The 23760-nt window shown below is 37.8% G+C and overlaps 2 protein-coding genes across 2 annotated transcripts in view; one reads left to right on the top strand and one right to left on the bottom strand.

Moving 5' to 3' along the window:
• LOC134679922 (guanine nucleotide exchange factor DBS-like) overlaps positions 1 to 23760 on the top strand; it is a 156283-nt gene that overhangs the window by 69437 nt on the left and 63086 nt on the right. Inside the window, exons 6-11 of the mRNA XM_063538868.1 lie at positions 1967 to 2092; positions 3477 to 3597; positions 4975 to 5125; positions 5454 to 5608; positions 5900 to 6070; positions 6670 to 6801. Coding sequence (XP_063394938.1) covers positions 1967 to 2092; positions 3477 to 3597; positions 4975 to 5125; positions 5454 to 5608; positions 5900 to 6070; positions 6670 to 6801 — 856 coding nt within the window. The remainder of the gene's footprint in view (positions 1 to 1966; positions 2093 to 3476; positions 3598 to 4974; positions 5126 to 5453; positions 5609 to 5899; positions 6071 to 6669; positions 6802 to 23760) is intronic.
• On the bottom strand, positions 3658 to 4485 carry LOC134680245 (E3 ubiquitin-protein ligase CCNB1IP1-like). The gene has a single exon (XM_063539338.1). It carries the CDS (start codon positions 4441 to 4443, stop codon positions 3658 to 3660), a length of 786 nt encoding a protein of 261 aa, XP_063395408.1. The 5' UTR covers positions 4444 to 4485.

Raw genomic sequence — 23760 nt, 5'->3', positions numbered from 1 at the left:
TTGCAGAGACCAAGTAAAGTCTGCAGCGATTTTGATAGCATACGCAGTGTGTTAAAATATTTATTGGTCATAATTTCATAGAAGGGCGACGTTTAAAATAACACACTCCGTGTGTGGTATCAAAATCGTTGCAGACTTTTCTTGGTCTAACTCTAACTACCCTACCCTCCTATTAAATCAGTCTTCAATACGCATCTTAATCTTAATGCATAAACAGAAAGGGATTTCTAGCGTGAATTCACGATATCTTCTATCTCAATTATATTTAAATAGAATAGAATAGAATAGAAATACTTTATTTGGTGTAAAACATAAAACTTAACCTATATTTATTTATTTATTTATTTATTTACATAAGGAGATCCAACAGCTAACTAAATGACAATGGAATCATAAATAGATATATAGAGCCAATTACAGGAACTCGCAAATAGATATGTAGTAAAAACATATACTTAAGTAACACGCATCACACACACACACACACACACACACACACACACACACACATCGCACACATGAAAGAGATAAGACTCAAACCAAAACTAACAACATTCGCTTACATAATCAAAGCCTACTACCGGTGACAGGACACCAATTAAATAGTGTAAAAACAAAGAAAAAAAAAACTGAAAAACTAAGAACAAAATAAAGTGTTATGTTATAACTTAGATACTACATATACAAAGCACTCACTTACGAGATAAATAAAAGTGCCTAATTGAAACACATTTCCGTCAATTTACGCCTCACGGAGGGAATGTCGCAATTAAATATATCAATGTCAAGCTCTTTCGTTAGCTTATTCAAATTACGGCTCGCACGGTTAATAAAACTATTACGTCTGTAGTTGGATGATGTTCGCTTTAATGAGATAGGAGGAAAGTGTCTTTTTAACCGAGAAGGGGTTACGAATGAGATCTGCTGGAGCAATTCCGGGCAATCTATTTCACCAGTTATGATTTTAAGGAGGAATATAACATCAGCAATTTCACGTCGTTCGAATAATGGTACCAGATGCTGTTTCCTACAAGTAACTAAGTAATCAGTTCGATTAGAGGGGCACTTAAGTTTATGGCTCAAATACTTTAGAAACTTTTTCTGCACACGTTCTATCCTATCTATGTACGTATTATAGTTATAGCACATCTTATTATACACTATAATACATCTTATTCTAATACATTCTAACACCAAAATGGATGCCACTCAGCATATGCCGATGACTAAGATACTTAGTCATGGCGCTGGTTTTCAGGGCAACCAGGAAACACACAATAAAAATTAAAACAATAAAACAGGATAAAACCAATCTAACATGTGGGAGAAAGTGAGTTTAAACTATTAATAGACAAAAACAGTATCTGTGCTTAAACAATTAGAGAGCAGGTGAAAAATATGTACATTAATAATTACCATGCATTTACACTCTGACTCTGACTCCTATTCGGCTATTCATCTTCCAGTCACGTATCATTTCAACTTCAGGATAGTTTGCTGAACTATACTTTATTAACATAAAGCTCAATGGTTATGAAACTTATTTATGATGATACTTAACCAACTTTTTCTTGAACGCTTTCGGAATTTCTAACGTCTTTTATATTTATTTCCACATGTGTGCATATTATTTGAAATTCATAATTAAGATATATTCTTTGTATACTTACAACTGTTGTTTGTATTATTCTTTAGGTATATTGTTTGTATTCTTTGTATGTTTTTGTTTGTTTGTATGTGTGTGTGTTTGTATGTTTGTGTTGTGTTTGGGTAGTATTATATTCTTTGGTAGGTATATACTTGAGTAAAAAATCGTGAAGATTCAAATCACAAAAAAAAGTGTAATTTTCGTACTCTTTTTTTCTTGGACAGTAAGTTCGATATTTGAACGGAGCCCCTTTTTCTTTTTCTACACCATCTCCACCTTGTTGTTACAACTTACTTACAAGGTGTCTTTACATTTCAGGTATAAAGAGTTGAAGGCGGAACTGGCGGCGGCGACCACGCAAGGCGAGGAGCTGCTGACGCAGATGAGGAAACCAAATCTAACGTTTATTAGTAATATTATAAGCCATGTGGCCGCTGTTGAGAGGTTGGTATCCTGTACACATAATTATCTGTGGCTGTAGTGAAAAGACGTAGGTACAAGCAGGTAACGTTGGCGAAATATAAAGTGAGCCGATCGATCTCACGTACAAGTTTGAACAAGATCCGCTCACTTTATATTTCATCAACTTTACCCGCAGACAAAACATCCTCTAGACTGAGCATAGTCGCGCTACCCCCGCTGCCAAGCATACGGTAATTTTACTCCATGTTCGAGTCGAAAGTGTTTTTGTGTGACGTCCGTGAACTCGTTCGTCGTTTGAACGGACCAATCACGGCACGGGACTTCGCTCACGTCGTCCCGCGCACCCCCGCATTTTTGGCAGCATCGGTTGCATGAAATAATTGCTCTAAACTCCGTCTAGAGGATTCCTAGTCTATGACTTTACCTAACTTATACCCCTTCTTTTCACTAAAGCTAACAGAATTAGTAAATATAATTGTGAAATGTAACCATTCAGTCTTAACAAATTTCAAAAACGATTTATTTTCGGAAAACGGAATTTACGTATACAACAGCACTATCTACCTAGCTTGTCCAATCACCTGCAAAAATTAGGCAGGTACTCTTCGAAAGCCGCAAAACTATGTAACACGCTCTTATTGCTCTACAAATAGGATCGTGTCAGATACTTTTACGGTCTTCGTTGTGTAATATATTATTGCAGATGACTGTACTTCGTAAACTTACCGAAATGCTTTAAGACTCAGGACGTTGAATTCATAAACTAAACAAGTTTTGTACGAGTTGGGATCATTATCCGAGGAAAAATCTTAATAGCGTGATTCAGGATTTTCACTACACGGTACAGCGCCATCTAACGTTGAATTCATAAACTAAACAAGTTTTGTACGAGTTGGGGTCATTATCCCAGGAAAAATCTTGATAGCGCGATTCAGGAATTTTACTACGCGGAACAACGCCATCTATCGTTCAATAATTAAACTAGTCAATTTTTGTACGAGTTGGGGTCATTATCCCAGGAAAAATCTTGATAGCGCGATTCAGGAATTTTACTACACGGAATAACGCCATCTATTGTTCAATAAGTAAACTAGTCAATTTTTGTACGAGTTGGGGTCATTATCCCAGGAAAAATCTTAATAGCGCGATTCAGGAATGTCACTATATGGAACAGCGCCATCTTTCGTGAACTAAACAATTTTTTAAGAGTTGGCGACATTATCCTTTAGGCATTATACTACACGGGACAGTGCCAACTATACTCTGGCAAAGCCACTTTGTCAGTAGAAAAAGCTGGAAAAATTCCTAGCTAGAGTAGGTATTCAGATTTGGTATGACCTAGTAAGTATTAGCTACTTAAAGAAATGCGTCCATTATAAAATTCTAATCCTATCTTTATTTACAGGCTACTAGTACAACTAGAAGAGACTGAAAAACAATTCGACAATTTTTGGCAAAAACATTCCACAAAATTAAACCACTGGCTTCAATTTAGGACATTTTTATTAAATTTCAAACAAATGCAGGTATGTTAACTTAACTTGTTTATTACTTACTTCTAACAGATTATAATAAACCAACATGCCTTATGGAGGTAATGGTCTGAAAGTAAAATGCGATTGAGGTTTATTGCGTTCGCGGTGACGAAAGTCAAACATGGGCGTCTTTGGAGTGCATATGCGACGCGAATCGTCAGAGTCCTTCGCCGGCCGAAACACGAACGCATCCGACGTCGACCCCGCTCTGTTCACCACTAAATCTGAAATATCCATGCATTGCTCATGATTGTTACTACTTTCAAAATTATCAACCCGTATGTCTTTGCGCTTCTTGGCATCCAATTGATAAGTTAATTTCTGAATTTTACGGCTTTTGTCCTCTAAATTAGCTTTCAGCTCCTCCGCCTGTTTGTTCTTCTTATGAAATTCTGCTTGTAACGATGAAATCTTGCGTTTGCATGTTTCCAATTCGGCCTTTAATTTTTGCGCATTTAGCGTATTGATTTCTTCCAAGCATTTGAGTTTTTCTCGCATATGCTTTGCCATGCTTTCATGGTAGAGGGTTTCTTGTTCAACTTGATATGACCAAAATGACATTGCTCTCATAGCTATATCCATGATAGTATCTGGTCGCATACCTGCCAAGACGATTGACTTAAAAGTCTCCGATGGACGTAAATCCGCTTGTATGACATCAAATTTGTCCCGCAACTCATTGCCGCAAGCCGGACAAGTCAAGGAATTTTCAATATTTCTCTTGAATTCGCTTTTTCCATGCTCAATACAAAATGCATGCGAACACGTTGTTACCCAAGCTTGATTTGTTAATGATTTTCGACATTTTCGAAAATTACACACCATGTCGATCGTCATTTTCGATTTAATAATTAATTTATGTTTATTTCACTTATAAATTACTAGTTAGCGCATATTTTACATTTGTAAACACTATTTTATTTTTAGGTTATAATATTTTTTTTCCGTGAGATCTAATGGCATTTTAAAAAGTTGTTGTTTGGCATATTGCCAGTTCTAATTATCATAAGGTTCTTTATTGCGCACATTTTACTAATATTATTTTATTCTTTTCGGTGTTTACCGGTTTTTGAAAGCCTTATTTTTTATAGTTTTAAATTTATTTAGACTAAGGTCTAGAACTTATAATGCCACAAATAAGTGAAAAATATTACTATAGATGGTCAAAAGAAGCTTGTCAGTAGAAAAAGGCGCGAAATTCAAATTTTCTATGATGCGATATCCCTTCGCGCCTACATTTTCCAAATTTGCCGCATCTTTCTACTGACAGGATTTGCTTGACCATCTATATTTATATGTAATTATAATATATAAAACAGTTATTTTGTATTACATATTTTTATTTATCATGGCCTGTTTGTTGTTTAGGCTACTTTGGACAATCATCTGAAGGCAGCGTGTGACATGACCGAGGTTGGAGAAACGGCGAGTAGAGTGGAAAGCCTAATTCAAGAGGCTATTGATTTCGAGAAACTTTGCAACTGTGATCTAGATACTGCTGCATCCGTTATAGACGACGGTATGGGAATATTAATTCTTTTTACATATTGCTCACAACAATACGTGGGATTTACACTCAAAACAGAAGGATAAAGAAGTATCTTTTTATATAGAAATTCCCATACAAAATATTTTGTTGTCTTAGGTCATAGAGAAATATAGTAAAAATAGAGTGCGCACTCCATACATCAGTTTTGGTACCAATACGACTATTATTTTCGCAGTCGACATCGAGTAGCAGAATTATCAGTACCGCTACTCGATACTAGAATTCTCTCAATGTAACGTACACACACACATCACATAATTTGTTTGATTATTTTTACTCATAAACGATTTTCCTGCAGGAGAGAAGCTAATGCAGGACCCCCTCAGTTCGGTAGACCACATAGAGTCCAAGTGCGAGGAGCTTCGCCGCACCAGTGCGCTACTCGCGGACAAGATACAGAAACGGACGCAGCTTCTAAATAAGGCCAGGGAACTCATGGACAGGATAGACAAGGTAACTTGCTCAATGACTTATTATAGACCTTATATACTTGTAATAAGGCGCAAGATACCTCTCAACTATTTAAACGCAATTGTTCAACAAGACCAGGGAACTAGAACGCAGTGTAGACCAGCTATGGACCTAATTCCGCCGTAATACAGTATAGGATCCCCCAGATTTTATACAATATTTTTTTCTTAGAGTTTACAACTATTCTAAGTATAAATGATAACGCTTTGGACTAGGGAAACGTAATAATCATAATTAATACGTATTGTCACCACCGAAACGTATCTTCACCAGGCCAACGACTGGTGCGCGTCCGGCGTAGAGATCCTGGCCGGTGAGGGCGGCCTCATCGCCGTGGACAAGCTGCTAGAAGACGCGCAGGGCTTCGGCCTCAGCGCGCCCGACCTCTTCCGCGAGGCGCTGCTGCAGTCCGCCACGCAGGAGACCAAGGCGCTGGTCGCACAGGTACCACGCTTCTGTTCACTCAGCGCCACTTGCACCATCCCACTAAGCCGGGGTTAACCGGTCAAACCTTTATTTAACCCAGTATCATGTACTGGTAGCCAGGGTAACTCCAGGTTTAACCGGTTAACCCAGTTAGGGTGACAGTCAGTGGCCCCCAGTCATTCAGTTTGTCTGCACTTCTATGAAATGAACCGCAAAACGACCAAGTGGCCTATTTTATAAAGGTACAAATTACAATTTACAAGCGGAAGTCTCTTTCTAACCCTATGTATTAGAACAAGACTTCCGCTTGTAAATTGTAACTTGTAGCTTTATAAAATAGGCCACTGGTTTAATGAGTTATTTGCGAATACCGTCGATGTGCAAACAGCCTTTTTACTGACAGCAATAAAGTCGAGTATCTTGGCTGCATACTATCCAAATCTCAATACTGTAAAATGGTTTGAGTATTTGGAGTACTTACCTACTACAGTTATGGTCATTTGGAGTTTTTTACGTAGTGACCTAGTGCGAGATTAAAAATCTGGGTCCCATAATCCTGTCTTTTTTCTGACGGGGTGGTCAGACCGAATACCATTTCACTCAAAATTTGTCCCCAGGTGGCCCAAAGGGTGGAAGATGTCTGGCTAATGGCTACAGTGAAGCGGGCGACACTCCAGCGTGCCGCGGCCAAGCCCGCGCGGCCTGTGCAGTCCGTGCCTCCGACCACCGTGCCAGCTGTCAACACACAGGTAAGATTTACAGATTTACATGGATTTTATACTAAGGCATGCTGGAAATTACACCAAACTGCAAAATTGCAAGGCCAAGTTATGAATCAATTCATTCATAATATGTTGATAGCTGTACAATGTAACAATGTACAGTAACGTTCAAAAATGCATGGATAGATGTCGACCGTAATGCTTTAATATTACGGTTGACCATGCACTTTTGAACACCACTACAATAAGTCAGTACGGTGTAGGGTCTGTGCCTGTCTACGAGAGGACTCGTGTCATCTTCATGCAAATAATATTTGGCATCACTCCAGTTCAGCTGGTCCAATTGTGGAAATAGTTTTCCGATTTGACGTAACGCACGTGTAAAGAATGCTCAGAACTTCCGATATAAGTAGGTGATTGATTAGTTTGATTTGAATACATACCTATTTTATGAAATTGTGGTTCCATAAAAATGTATCTAGAATTCCAGAACGGCTAACCAGATTAACCAAAATCAGATTAGGTATGTCTAAGATAAGACTCAAGTCATGACACTATTCAGCTCATTTTGCTTATAATTTCTCATGCTGTCCCCTATCTATTCGATTAAGATTTTAACAGCAGATATTAGACTTCCGCGTACTCCCTTAGCTACTGTCACGTCGTGACCGTATGACATAATATCAGCATTAATGCACGGGGCGGTAGTTTCACAACAATAGCTCCGGGTTGGAAGCCACTGCCGTGCGTAAGAACTCTCTGATGAACTCACATACGACATAATGCGTGACCAGGAACTCATAACGGATATTGGGACGTCAGTCAGCAGTGCACGGGAATAAATTAGGGCGTTGTATATTTACTTTGATGTTTACTGTCCTTCCCTTCCGCGAACGCTGTAGAATAAACTGCCTGCCGAGGTATTATCTAGTGACTACAGTATAGATTCCCCGAAAATGCCCGCGCATGTGACATCACAGGTGTTACAGTCAGTATCAAATGTATAGTGACGACCAAAGTGACCAAATATATCGGAACACATCACAATATATTTGGACACTTACCTCTCTTGCGTGTTCGAGGGATAGAGAGTAGAGATGCCCCGAATAATGAATTTGGCCGAATACCGAATATTCGGCTCTCACTCGGCCGAATACTGAATATTCGGCGACCGAATATTCGGCATGACATGCGAATATTTTGAGTCACAATTATTATGCAAACTGTTCGCCAACTAAGCACAACGTTTGCTAAGATATATTTTTATGTTGAATTGAATTAATTAATGAAGTTAGGGCCCCCCCACATCTGGCGTCTTTCGAGCGTCGACGTCTATCGGCGTCGGTCCAGCGCTATGGAAAATGACGTCGCTGCGCAGTTGCGTCGACGCTGCGTCGACGTTGCGTCGACGTCGGCCATAGAATTGTAGACGCCGACGCTCGAAAGACGCCAGATGTGGGGGGGCCCTTAGAGTCAATCAAATCTGTAAAAAACTAGCCAAGTCTCGATGGAGCTGCTTGTTTATCTCTAAAAAGTAATGAAATCTAGACAAAGTCGTGCCAACTCTAAGGTTCCTTACTGCGATTTCTTTATTATTATAGTTAATGTTGTGTGACTTGGCCGTTGAAGGGTACACAAGGGTACAAAACCAGGTGCTCCATGACACCATTGCACCAATCTGTCGCCAGAACCGCTACCCATTGACGATGGAAAATTGCCACTTGGAAAACGTTGATTCAATAACCAGTCAATTGTAGGCTTGATAAAGCTGCGTATTTCAATAATACTTATGTATGGGCGAGCCTGAAACAAACACTTCTTTTTGGTGCAATGGCAGATTGGTGCAATGGTGTCATGGAGCACCTGGTTTTGTACCCTTGTGTACCCTTCAACGGCCAAGTCACACAACATTAACTATAATAATAAAGAAATCGCAGTAAGGAACCTTAGAGTTGGCACGACTTTGTCTAGATTTCATTACTTTTTAGAGATAAACAAGCAGCTCCATCGAGACTTGGCTAGTTTTTTACAGAATGTTTTTGGTGGGATTTCACTTCTTTTTGTAGAAACGTGGGCATATTGATTTATTTTATTAGATTTTCTTATTTAACACATTTTTTTTCTTTTTAGGAGTAGTTTTTTTATTATTACAAATCTTTCTTTTATTTTTTTCCGGTTCTGATTCTTGTACAGTAGCAACAGTTTTTCGTATTGCCCATTCATTAAATCTAATAATTAAATAATAATCAGTAATCCGTCACTAATCATCATATATGTAATGACTTGGCAATCGCACATAATGCTTTACTCGTACCGTACTCGTAAATATGTGTAATATAATGCTCAAACTGCAATTAGCGCTAGCGTTATGTTCAATTAGAATTATTTTTAATAGGTGACGATGATCCTTTTGTCATTATGCAGCCGTGCGATGGCCAAGTCATTATACGTATTACAAATTAAAGATATTTTATTGATACGGTTTTAACACCCCCTGGCACTGATTAAAATAACCGACTTGGTTTCACATTACATCTCAAAACTTTTTTGTAGTAAAAGCGTTGCGAGACTTGCACCTTTTTACATGTAATGTTTTTGATGGGATCTCATCTCTTTTTGTAGGCAGTCCTTCTTTTCGGGTACTCATACCCATACTATGTATACACATATCATAACTAAACATATCTTCATTCATACTCACATCGTACATCGTAGTGTACAGTGTACCTTTACTTTACCTACTATTTGTAGGAACTGCAACAGTAACTTTGTAATATCATATATTTATATGGGATTACAAACTTACTTATGCAGTTCTTAGATCTATAAAACGTGACTGATATTGCAATATTTTTAGGTTTTCCCTTTATGTGGCCATTAAACCCTAACTCTGTACCAAATTTCAGCTCTCTGAGTTTATGGGAAGTACTAGTTCTATTCTGATGATCATGAGTGAGTTTCATAAATGCGAAACTTTGCTTTCGCTTAACTTCGGAACTAAATGACCTACAGACTTGAAATTTTGGATTTTAAGTATGTGATTATAGCTTACTGGATGACCAAAATTTCTGCGTTCTGGTCTTATCCAGAGGTTCTCAAATAGGGGCCTGAAAATGCGGCGAAATGGTTCCAGTAAAGGATGGTATGGTACGGCAGTGTTTGCTTCGCGCTCGACTTGGCGGGGGCACTGCCGTGCCCCCCGATCAGATCCATGTTAAAAATAAAATATTTTGTAATCAACAAATGCTCAAAAACGTGTTTCGTATTTAAATACTGTGAAAGAATACATTTTAAGTATTAAATATACTTAGTTTTTGGTAATTTTTTTTTGTATTTTTTCTTTTTAAGTAGGTTCAATAGATATTCGGTATTCGGCCGAATAGTAGGTAACATTCGGCCGAATACCGAATATTCGGCAAAGTGGCCGAATAGGCCGAATACCGAATAGTTGCCGAATATTCGTGGCATCTCTAATAGAGAGGCAAATAAAGAAAGTTAGTAAAAGTCTCTAGTCTGTAAAATATTACTGACTGATCTTGACTGACATAAAGTGAACATACCTACTCTCATTAAGTACTTAGTTATCATTCGTCCCTATAACGTCGCTATCGCAGATCTGAATGGCCCTATCTCCAAGTGTATGAGGGCTAGATCTTGTGCGACGGCTTTCTGCCGGCGTTGTATTTGTATGCAAGAAGCAAGTGGTACGTGGACGCGACTCGCATACTACTTAACTACTGTAATTTAGTGAGGTTGAAAGTTGTCAATGTCGTATGCAAGTGATTCTGAGTATACTGTATTAATATTTAAATCATATGAGCTAGAACATTCATGTTGCATCGTGTTTTATGCAACGTATCACACATATAAAATTACCTAATCGCAAAGTACCCAATCATAAATTTCTTCAGTTTCCGATTTGATGACAAAGGGACCTACTGAACCTTTAAAATGAAAAAAAAAACCCGGTCCAGCCCTTCTCGAGAATGGGAAATCCAAACGAAATGAAAAGTTGGGTTAAAAGGATAATGATCACCGGGAATAACCTAACAAGCTATCTAAAGTTGCCTCTGTAGGCCCTTCAGAGCCCGTGTCACTCGATAACAACCCTAAATAACTTCGTTTGTGTTACTGTCCTTACTTCGTTTGTATCCGGTCACGAGTTTCTGAAATAATTTATTATTTTCACCGTTCATTAGCGTATTTTCTGCTCAAACGTATCAAACAACGTTTGACCCAGTTCCTGGTACGGCTGATTTAATTGAATTTTGCGACAATGGAACACTAAACCATGTTATTTAAACAACGACAAAACAAAATCAATGAACAGTATAGGTATAAACAACTCTTGAAATGAGCTATTCATTTGTCAAGAACTTTGTCAAAGCCAGGATTAGTTACAGTGGTCGACAAAAGAAAGCATAGAAATTGTCATCGGTTACAGACGTAGGTACGTGTCACTCACAGGTTTATGAACTAGCCATATCTCCCGTGTAATATAAACGCAAAAAGGTTATAATCTGTTAGAAAGTCGGGGTCGTATACGCGGAGTCAACGCAACTTTCTTCCTATTCTGGTTGTGCTTTACCTTGCCTTTGTAAATGGTCACATGCACGTTAAGACACTTACGACATATAACAAAGCAACATAATGCTATTGGTGGCACTTTCTATTGATATTTAGGGCTCTGAGGCCCTTAACTGCGTGGTGTATGATTGATAGAATTGTTATTGGGTTTCTAGCTTTCTTCACGTACGCTGTTGTTATCAGATACACGTAGGTAAACATTCGGTCAAGTTATTGCTAACACTGCCAATATAAGTAGGTATCTACACACGTAAACTTGCTGGTGCTAGAAGGATAAATGGATTAGATTAAGTTCGGGTGAATAATGGTTTAGGATTTGTCTAATGTTTGACACTATAAATCCTAATAAACAGGGTATCTGATTGTCACCTATTGACTATGATGAAATTAAAGTTATCAACTCTCCACAGCCGCTCTCTTAGCATAAGTAGCATCTTAAAACGGCAATTGTACTGCAATTTTAAAGGAAATAACCACAAATGACGAACAAAATGCTCACAGCGAGCGCGCATATATATCATTTTATCATGTGTTGTGTCGTGTACGAGAGCGACCCAAAAAACTAATCCGATGGTTTGGAAAGCGATAAAATAAAGCACTACATCACACGATAACACGAGCACGCAATATAATTGTCGAAAATGGCGGAAAATTGAAATAAAAGGTCTGAACTATATTTGGCCACTTTACCCGTCATGAACTATCTGATGCCGGCTGTACCTATACGTACTCAAAAACATAAAGGTCTCTAGGAAATTCTCCATTACCGGTGTATGAAGTTAAAAAACTTAAGTACTAAGGTATCTACCTACCTTACTTTTATGTGATATGAGAATATTAGATATACCTAATATGTTTATATAGGTATTTAAGTAATAAATAAAACTTCTACGAAACACATAACGTCAACAGGAAATGTTTGTACCCAATCTGGGTTCAGTAAATAAAAAGATAAGCTCTCTTAGCCTAATGAATTTGATCCATTTATTTGCCCAATTCGGTCTGATATTTCAAACATTCGACACGAATTCGGCGCCAGCGGTGTAAAAGGATCGAAGTCAAATAAGAATTTAGCACAGCATGCAGCAGCTGTACTCAATATCATGTTACTGTTTACTGTATGTAGGTATGTTTATCGGTAGCATCGATTTGATTGCATAAATGAAAGTTCAAGCTGTTTTCCACTTTTGATGCCATAATTGAAACATATTTTTTTATTTCTTTAGCTAATTCCAACACTAAAATGTTGCTTTAAAATACTCAGACGTGGCTTTCAATAGTTTTTTAGGAGCCTGCCTAATATTTACTTTTTTCATCATTTAATACATTGTTAATAATACCACTGAATGAAGGAATGCAAACCGGTAAAAAATCGTATACAAATTACCGGTAAACCGGTATATTGCCATACTAAATATTTACCGGTTGCATTCCCTGCACTGAATGTAATTATCGCCCACATTACTAGCAAAATGTTGCACCAGGAACTTTTTCAAAGTCAATAACTACCTTCTACTTTCAATACAATGAATGCGCCTACGAAATTCCTATCCTATGATTAACTATTATTAAGTGAATCGCAATCCATTCTGTCTGCATTATACTGCTACTGTTAGGGGGTCTATTTGACTCAATACACTATCTGACGTGACTTGGCTACGATACGTCTACTTTCCATAATTTGATTCTAAAGTAGCCGTTTCATAGCCTCGTCACGGTTAATTCAATTTGTTGAGTCAAATAGGTCCCCTTGACCAGTAACTTGTCATTCACAATAGTGGATCATTTCTGCATAATACCGCCGGGCCGTGGGAGTGCCTCTGCAATTACATAGGACCCTAAGGTCAACTGCATCAGAGGTCGAGCGAGTTTACACACCCAGATCTTTATGCGATCACTTTGATTGGATTCAAGCTTTATTCAGTTTCATCGTATTGTCTTTGTTTTGAGGAGCAGTTAGGTACTTTGAAAATAGTTTACTTATTGTTTAAAAATATCGTTGATTTTACGAAAGTTATAGGTCGTTCGATCGCATATAGGTATCTGAGCGATAAAATAAAACTCGCGTTCACACTACATTACACAAAAAAAAACTTACGAGTATTAGAGTACTAATTGAAAATTGCCATTTGAAAGCGGAAATACGAAAGAATTAATTCCCAACTTTATTTAAGGAAACACCATTTGCTTTCTACGATGTCCCTTAAGAGCACGCAATTAGTAGTATTTAAATTAAATGAAATAGGCACCAATTATAATCAAATGACCTTTCCACGATCACAGCTCGCAAGTCAGAAGAAAGTAGCAATAAAATATTGCGCGTGCGGTCCTCATCGAAATGAAACGCATAGCTGCTCGTAGAGCACCAATACAATGATCATTTACGAGTTCCTAATAGATAGCGCATTTTTTAAAAACACCGGCTGTCATCACACGCATACAGCCAGTTGTATGCGTCTAAAAAATGCCTATCCCATAGAAGACATTTTACCAGCCTAGTGACACAGACAATTTCTGCCTTCGATGTCGGGGATTAGGTCAAAGTAAAAAGCTGTTGAATACTCGGGTATTTCTTGAATGTGTAGCTAACGTGTGGTTGCATTCAACACCCTTTAGCGGTACCTAAATCTTATAATGTGCGGTGTGCGGTCATCTAAAACTTTCGTACAATGCGGACTGTTAGAAATGTAGTCCATGCACCATTTTTCGCGTATTATAATGCCGGCCATATATTGACAATGATAGTGTTCAGTGAAAGTTTCTCGTAACTATTATGACAGGCATGGGCCGCGCAATATCCGTGACCGTATTCGTGATCCGATTAATTCTACGTATATATGTTATAAGTCCGTAATTTATCGCTAATACCTGGCTAATGTGTGCGTTTCTGTTTCGAACGCGGCGAATCGGATCCGATGAGTTTATACGCTCTTATCATACAGGTTATTTATCTAAAATGTAAATAATAAACCCTATAAACTGTTATTATTACTAAATAACTTATAAATAATATGAAATAAATAAAATATTCAATAACTGTAGGTATATGATACTGTTATAATTATTGATAGTCCACACTAAAAAAGGTCCACACCTTAGGTACCTTAAACAAAATATAAAGTACCTGTATAACATAGAGATTGCTACAGAGTAATACTGAAATACGTCGTGAATAAACTGAAAATCTCTGTTACTACCTACAGTACCTACTCGTAATGACTGTGTTAAGTATTTTGAAATACATTAAGTATATTGTTAATCACGAGCTTGAACTATCGTTAGTCCCAGAGAAAACATTTAAATAAAAGTTTTTACCATTAAATAAACCATGAGACATTATTAATTATTAAATGCCTTTTAAAATAGTAAATCAGCTTAGCAAGAAGCACTACGCACGCTATTAAATAGAAACTGACACAACAAATAAACGATTCAGTTTTTGTATTGAAAGTCTTCGCTATTGTATTGGTTAAACAATTAAGTATACTCCCTGTCGGGTATACTACCAATTCTTCGTGTCATCTCTGTCAAATTAGGAGCATTATTAAGAGTGATGTTATTCATAATAGATATTAATCGATTATTCGTGGTCAGGGCTCGTCAACCTCGTTGTGCAACCAATCCAATTGAATAAAATTGGGACTGTCATATATGGAAAGTTCATGACCCCTGTACGGCTTTCTATCATTTTGCCATTGCACGTTGGACGTAATTTACGGCTTGGGATATTCGGGATTATTTTATTACGGACACTAAAAATCTCGCAAGGAATGAAAGGGCCTTACTAATGAAATAAAAATGTTTGCGATAGAAATGAACGTAGGTAGTCACAGACTAGTAGATGGAAAACTTCGAAAGACATTATAAGTAACGCAGAATAAACACAATATAAAAAACGCAGAATTTACAACTAGAAATTTACAAGTATACGAATGCTTTTTGCAAAAACAGGTATACAAATTTTCAACATATATAGGTAATTGAAAAGAAAGTGCCAGAATATTTCTGTAGGTAAATCTATGAACTCAACATATACCGACATGGTTAAAGATATATCCCAAGTGACAGAGGTTTCGTCATAAGTATCGCAATGTGTTTAACGGATGCTATTCGATATTCTCTCCCAAATAAGGAGAGACCTCATGTGGTTTCGTAAGAGATCGGTAATAAGTTGGATTAATTGGACACCATATTGATCTGAAGTAGCGGTCATAAGGCATCCTGTCTGTTTGAGAGAGCTTTGCCTGGCATGCCGCCATTAAAAAGTATCCTAACAAAATCCCATACCATTTAAAGTAACTACTACATAATAGGCACTTACATAATGATGGGTCAAAGACATTTCAGAAAAAGGTCTCTTTGGTGGAAAATGCAATAAAAGTTAACGACCCGCGTTCATACGAGTGTATCACGGTTTTCTTATTTCAGTCTCAAGTACTGAAAATATACAATACAATAAATTTTATATATTTACAGTAGGCACTGGCTGAAAATATATCAACTTTTTTTTTTTTACGCCAAACCTTTTTAGGTTTCCTAGGTTCCTGACTAGGTACGGCACAAAGGATCGCGTTATCGAATCTAACAAATTATGCAGCGAAGCTATGAATGCTAACTGTTTACAGAGAAAAAAACCGATGTAACTAGGTTTCATATTTAGGAAAGTTGGCTTTCCCCTGTCATCATGCAGTAAACAAGAGACGTAGTCAACATTAAACTTGACTCTGTGCCGAATAAAGCTGAGCACCAAGATACTGATAAATATTTCAGTTCAAGGAATATAATAATTATAATAAATGTCTCTATCTATTACGACATTCGGGACGACAATCGCGATTAATTTCACTTTATTAATAAAGGGGCGAAGGTGAATAAGAGCATAGGTCAATCAAAGATAATAGAGGTAAATTGTTAAAATTTTGATTTAATCTAAAATTTTAGGTCGCGTAGCAAAACACTTAATCATCATAAAGAACACTTAAGTTGTCAAAACAATAATTATTTCTTCCCGTTTTGGCTGTAATTTATTTTGAAGCATTTGCAACAAATGTTGCATGGTAGGCGTAACACTTAATACCGTAACTTTTAACTGTGTACCCTTAGATGAAATAATGAATTTTTGTTAAATTATAATAAGCTAAAGTCGTCTGAATTTAAGCAAAGGTTAAGTAAGAAAATGCAATAGACGCCGGCTAAGGAATCAACAACCTAATCTGTAGCAAAGGAACTCACGTCACGACAAAGAATAAACGTCATCTCATGTGATAACAATAAGTCAAGGTGTTGTTGGGGTTGTAGTTCTAGATAATGTTACGGTATGCCTATAAAGTTTTAAATCGTTATCGTTAAAATAAGGTAAACGAATATTCGGTATCCGACAAAGTATCCTTTGCTGTTGTTCATTTGACCTAAGAGCTCGTTACTGCTCTCCTTCGATATTGAATAAAGTTTATGTAATAGTAAACAATCGCGCGTTTTTATTATGGTAATTATAGGCGTGTAGAACTGGCCAAGCCTAGGAACAGAAGCTTCCCGTTCAGAGGAATGCTGGCATCAAGGCGAAGTGACAGGACTGGACGTTGTCTCAACTGGTATTACGTAGGCGTACCTCGCCATCAATCATTGATAAATGTTATTACGTGTAATTCGTGGGTGTAGATTATGAAGATTCTGGCTTATTAAGAAGGTAATTCAGTAGTGACAAGTTGCAGCATCTGATGACATGTTTTATAGGCTATAGCAGGTAAACGTTACTTAACTAATAACTTATTATAACAGTTACCAATAAAGAACAGAACCTAAGTGCTTCTTTATTGAACGCAACTGCGATCTAATATATAATGTAGATTTTGAAATTTATTAAGTTTCGTCGATCTTTCAGCTGACATATCGAGATATTTTGCTAACAATTATACAAACACATCAAATGAATTTGTTTAAAATTATATTCCTTAAAGAAGAATCCACATGTTTTTACTGCTTTAAAAATTTCAAACGAATTCCCACACATTCCATCGCCGGCATGTTGAGAGAGTCAAACACAAATAATCACAGTTCCACAAATAGGTTGCATATGGTAATTAAGGAAGGGTTATAAAATTAACCCTCATAACGCTGAAGCTCAATCAACACCACTTAATTTAAACAAATCCGGTCAAAAATCCCGTCGTCAGCCATCAAGCTAATGAGTCCAAAATAACATTTTCTTCCTCTGTAATTGAGTGCTTTAAATCAACTGTATTTACGACGCAAACGCGATACCTACATGCATACATACTGCATGTGATATTAAAATTAGGCCTCAACATTTGAGCGCTGTGCTTTAATGCCAATTTAGAAACAGCTGAATCCAAAACAGTAATTTATAAACAGAAAATACAGTGTTTTTATTGTTGTTTAAAGCGTAGACAAATTAGACTTTCAACTTTTTACTGTCCGTCATATTTCTCTCAGAATTCGATTCCTGAACGGAACAAAGTGGTTCTTTAGTTGTATACTTCCGACATTCCTTTGTTTGTCTGGCTGGCATCACAAAAATAGGAATGTTCAAAAGCGACACGAACAGAAAACTAAGTAGTGTTTTGTTTCTCGGACCTTTCAAATGACACTTCCTGTTTCTTGTTTTCTAGAGTCGAGAGGGCGAGTTTAACTGAATCTGTTTAGTGGGCAATGCAACATTGAAAGCACGTACTGCCTTCCATTACGCATTGGATGTTTTGTTCCTACTTCTCTGAATTTGATCAGATTTTTTTTTGTTGGACTGAGAACCTGTATGAGTGCCGATTGGAACTGACATGACAGGTTTGGTTTTTGTAGAGTTAAATTGTAAATCAAATACTTGTATTTTATAATTACACTATTGAGCAATAAAAACAGAGTACATACATACATACCTAATGTATACATATATGTACATTATTATTCATATTATGTTACCACTGCCATAATGTTGGTTTAATATTTTCTTTTACATATATTCCTACACACGCTTAGGTACAGTCGACGTCAAAGATATGTTTACACTTTTGCACCCTATGCCTTTGTAATGAGGCGAAAAATGTACACATATCTTTGACGTCGACTGTACATAAAGTATAGGGAATACCAATGTAAGTAGCATGCTCAATACTCATTGCTCAGTTTATAGCAACTCAATCAAAATATCGAAGTAACTTTAGAGTTTCCCAAAGTAGGTAAGTAGTATCGGTCGAATTTTTTTTTTTCCAGCCTACTTAGTGTCCCACTGCAGGGCAAAGGCCTCCCCTCGTTTTTTCCACTCGACCCTGTCATCGGCATTTTCCCACCATTTGGGGTAGAATGTGTCCAAGTCGTCCCGCCATCTCCTTTTCGGTCTGCCTAAACTCCGGCCTGCACCGTCTACTGTATTCCGTGGGTCCCACTCAGTAACCATTTTGGCCCACCTTTCTGGGTGCATGCGGCAGACATGTCCGGCCCAGTCCCACTTAAGCTTAATAGCGGTCTTGACGCCTACATCTACAACTCTAGTTCTGGAGCGTAGTTCCGTGTTTCTGATCCGATCAGTTCTGCGAACACCTAATATACTACGCTCCATTGCACGCTGGCAAACCTTGAGTTTAGATTTTAGAGCCTCAGTTAATGACCAAGTTTGTGCACCGTAGGTTAGAATGGGCAGGATGCACATGTCAAGGAGTTTGCGCTTGAGACACAAGGGAAGGTCGCCCTTCATTAGCGCTTTCATGGACCAGAAGCTCTTCCAGGCGTTCTCGATACGTCTATCGATTTCGATACGACGAGTACGTTTACTTGGGCCAGATAGCATCCTTCGAGAATCGGTCGAAATAACTTTTATATTTTCCCAACATCTTCAAACTTTTACCAAGTTATTCCTTTGGACCAAGTCAGGGAATTTATTAAGGCCAACGTTTATACGTCTTCCGTAAGCGTCCTGCTTTCACAATACCGGGAGTTAGTCTTTAATTGGCTTAGAATTCCTTCGAGTTCTTGCGGGAATATGTTCTTTGAATACTTTTTTATTTTGAAATTGGTAATAGGCACTTAGTCCGGGCACTTTTTACTTTCTAAGTCGGGTATTACCTAAAGATCAAGAAGGACCTTTGAAAACAAGTATTTCTAATGATAAAGTATCTCAATTAGCCAGACTGGCCACACCATCAGTGCTGTGGAGCCCATGAAATTAAAAGTGCTGCAGGATCATAACACCAAAATCTCGCTACGCTATGCTTACTTACTAGAAATGCTTAGGAAGTTGGCTTTAGTCTGATGATATTCCATGGCTTGGTGCTGGCATACAATTTAATTTTAAACGTCTACCCAAAACTTTATTTCCTATTAGCTTTCTTAGAAGAATGGAAAAACAAGCGTTCGTATAGTACACTCTGTTTCTAGCTGGTTTCTAGTAGAATGCTCCTGACTGGCCTCTGCCTTCGCAAACAAATCGGTAAATTGCAACATTCCACACTCAAGGTGAGCACACCGCACTGGTCTTATCTCATATCTTTGAAGTTCATAAAAACCTGATCGAATGTCATGTCCAACAATAGCCAAACATGCGTTCATGCCACTTAATGCGTAAATGCCTGACTGTTTTGTTGACATATTACTAGATAGTTTAGAAAACAAATTTTGTAGAACAATAATTTTAGTTAAAGTAATTCAGCATCAGCTATTGTGATTAAATCTATATAACCTAACCTAGCACGGCCATGTAACACATACAATGCAGCCACTTATGGTTCCCTACATGGCGCACTATGACAGTTAACGCAAAAGCAAAGTTTCGCAGCTGTTCTTGAAACCCACCCGCGTCCTGCGTCCTTTTTTATACGCCTCGTACCGTTAAGTACTTACGTTTAGATTCATTGTTTACCAACTCTACCACTACAGCATCCGGCTTTACAAAAAAAGTACTATCTAATATGAGTTATATGAGAAATAAAGAAGAAAATATATCAATTTTATACACTCACATGGCTTTTTAACGACGTGTTGAAAATACGTGAGACTCGGTTAATTTTGCACAAACAAATAACTGTTAGCATGCACTTGAATTCCCAAGATATTGAAGTGACTAATGGGTATAATTAAGAGTTGAAGAAAATCCTCTTCTGCCATCAATATAAGAAACATTTTACTGTGTACCGGGACTATTCCATTCCAACCACCGGTGACTAATGAATCAATCATGTCTCATTGCGCAGATTGATCCAGATTGTGATATGAAGCGTTAACTATGAACGCAATGCATGGGGATCATTTGTTTTTCGTCGTTTGCCGGTTTCCTGCTACAGTTAGAGCGTGTCGGTATTGTGGAAGTTTTTGTCGCTAACAGTGGCATTGTTACGCGGTGGTCCATACTCCATACCAAGTGATCTATCGCGGCCCTGCGGTGTTATTCTTTTAAACAAATATCGGCTTCTGCACATACTGGGTATTGCTCTCCCTCTCTAACTGAAGTTCAAATAGGTGGGTGTAAAAAGGACAATGTCGCGACGGACGTCTCACTGGCTCGTATCGCACAGAATGACGCTGTTAACGATCGTGTTTACTCTGGGAACGTGACGTGGGAACCGTTCTGAGAACATCTTAAGTAATTTCTTTCTAATACTAATTTGAACGAGCGCCGATTGTGTGATAATGTGTAGGAAGTGGCTCCGATGGGGCTTCTGTCGTCTTTATTTTATCCTCGTGGATCTCCATACCGGTGTAATAAAGTGGTTCAAATGCGCTGTTGAATCTTTGGGGTCTCACCACAATTATTGACGCGGAAATGCATTATACTTACCGGTCAGATCTTTTACGTCGATATTATAAGCCTGTACCCGGACGACACGGTTTGTCGCAGGTTGCAGCATATTTTCACATAAACGAAGGTATCAGAACTGTGTACTTACTATAAAAACTGTTGAAAATTATTTACACATATTTATGAATGTGACCGATTCTGTGTAAATAAGTGTGGTGATTCCCTTGAGTTTTGGTCCACTCGTGCAGCCTAAATGCCGATCGCCCACCGGTTGCCTTATTTGGCTCGAGTTCTTTGGCCCTGGCCGGCTAAATTCTCTTTAGTATCGCGATTCTCGCTGTACCTACTTTTTAATGAGTGTGTGAGGCCGATATTTTCTTGTTCTCTCGGCAGATTTTATTCGCTACCTAAATATTCCAATAGGATTTCATGTCGAGGATATTTTAACTTAGCCATTTTACGCAAGTTGCGAAAAGGATAATTAAATATTGCTTGCTTCTCTTTTTTATATTGTATTCGTGCCATTTACCACCATTCAATATCTATTTTAACTGTAAAAGTATTTTGTTTGTACATAGATTAGATTTATTATTTCACTAACCAACTTCATGCCGTTCGAAATACATTCTGCACTGCATTTCGATTTCTTAACACCAAATTTATCATAAAGTTAGTAGGCGTCGGCGAAATAATGTTTGAAACGAGTCAATAATGTCAATATTACCACCTTGAGATGCCAATTTCGCAGCCCACGCTCCGGCCAGGAATCAACTTGATCCGTCCTTATAGCGCTGTCTGAAGCATTCCAATTCAATTTCCTACTTTCTAATAGACTTTTACAAACTACGTTCTCTATCGCTTTTGAAATCTAACGTTTCATTTATTCTTGGAAAATGGTTTAGGAAATATATAAAAACTCAATAAGCTTTTGAAGGATAACTTTATCAATTACACAAGACCTTCCTGCAGTTTTTTCTGGTATCCGACTTCTGATCACTCTTATTTGATCGATTCGATCGTCAAAACCTATTAACCAAGTTCAATGCCGCTGCCATTGAATGATAATAGCAACAACGATGAGTCTGCAATATCTTTGATCTTTGACTGAAGCACGAACGATACCCAAAACACTATTCTCCTTATTGTAATGTAAGAAGGTGCAAATCTGTAAACTTATTTTTATAATCGAATGAATTTCATTTCGGCATGTCATTGTATCGTATATAAATACTCTGCAATGCACGTCTGTGCCTGAGTACAACTGACCTCAAAAAAGTCTGCTTTTTAATTAAGTACTTAGGAGGCTACCACGGAGCTTATCGACCCGTCATCTGTGTTTTGACACTAATCTTCTTTAAGAAGTGTTTTTTCGTATTCTTATAAGTACTTCGTGGATTGTATAGAAAAAAGCTAGTTGTGATAGATCGGAACCATTTAGGGCAAACATGACTAACGCATTAAAGATTCTTGTTAAACTTGCATACTATGTTGTAGGACATGTCTTTGAACTCGATATCCTTAGCACGCAACCCACTCCATTATTTTACCATCAGCTTCCGCCGTTCGCGTCTCGAAATAACACGAATTTAGCAAGAAAGCGGCGACAAGCGTACCTTTGACAAACATGGACATTAGGCTCAGGCCGAGCTGTGGCGCAACTAACGACGTGAAATACCTGTGCACGAACGCAGGCGGCAAGGGTCTCTGATCACAGCTATGTAGTAGTTAGAAACAGCATTCTATTAACATTGCATTGCCACATTCCACCCTGCAACTTCACCTATGAAACTTTTGTTTCAACTGGGGGTCTTTGGTATAAAAACTATGCATCCTTAAATCGCAGATTTTTACGGGTTTGCGAGGTGCGCTTGGTCATTATAAATAACAGGGCTGTTCAACTGAATAGATTTGCGGCGATGGAAATCGTGATTTCACCACTTTCTTCCAGTACATTTGGCATAACTTCTGGTCTAGTTTCTGAAATCCGAATCACGTACTGCCAAATGACCCGTTGAAAGAGAGTGTGGTCGCGCTTTGCACGCGTGCGGGGCTCGCGGTCGTGGATTGTTCCTATTTGGATGAAAATTTCACCAAATTGTTTAGACATAGCAATGACTGCTCATGAATAACTTTTTATCACCCGAAGTTTAACCTTTTTTTTGTAACCTAATTGATAAAGAATTATAACCACTGTAGGTAAATTATAATTAACATGATGTCCTGCGGCTTTTTGGATTCATACTATTTTGCTGGTTTCAGTAAATAAATACATATAGAAGACAAGGTACCGCCGGTGACTGCACTAGAATGCTAGACTGAACTAGTTGGAGAAAACTGCTCAAGTTTCATTAGCGGTGTAGCTAGACCGATAAAAATTCTCAAAATAGAGCCATTAGTGATCATATTTTTATTAGAAAACGTTAAACATTTATAGTATCATATCATAACATAATAAATTTAAATATCATAATTGATTGCGTTTAGGTACAGCGCTTTAACCTGGATAAGTCGACGGATCGTGAAAACTGTACATAATATTCATGCATTGCTCATAAATAATTAAAATATGCCACGCACAGCACGGAGCACGTCGTAAGAAATCTGTTATGCCGTCATACGGACAGGCAGATCAGGGTGTACGGGTAAAGAGCAGC

The sequence above is a fragment of the Cydia fagiglandana genome, chromosome 3, assembly GCF_963556715.1.
Source record: "Cydia fagiglandana chromosome 3, ilCydFagi1.1, whole genome shotgun sequence".
NCBI lineage: Eukaryota > Metazoa > Arthropoda > Insecta > Lepidoptera > Tortricidae > Cydia > Cydia fagiglandana.
Note: the sequence above shows the minus strand (reverse complement) of the source record. Positions and strands in the feature narration are given on the sequence as shown.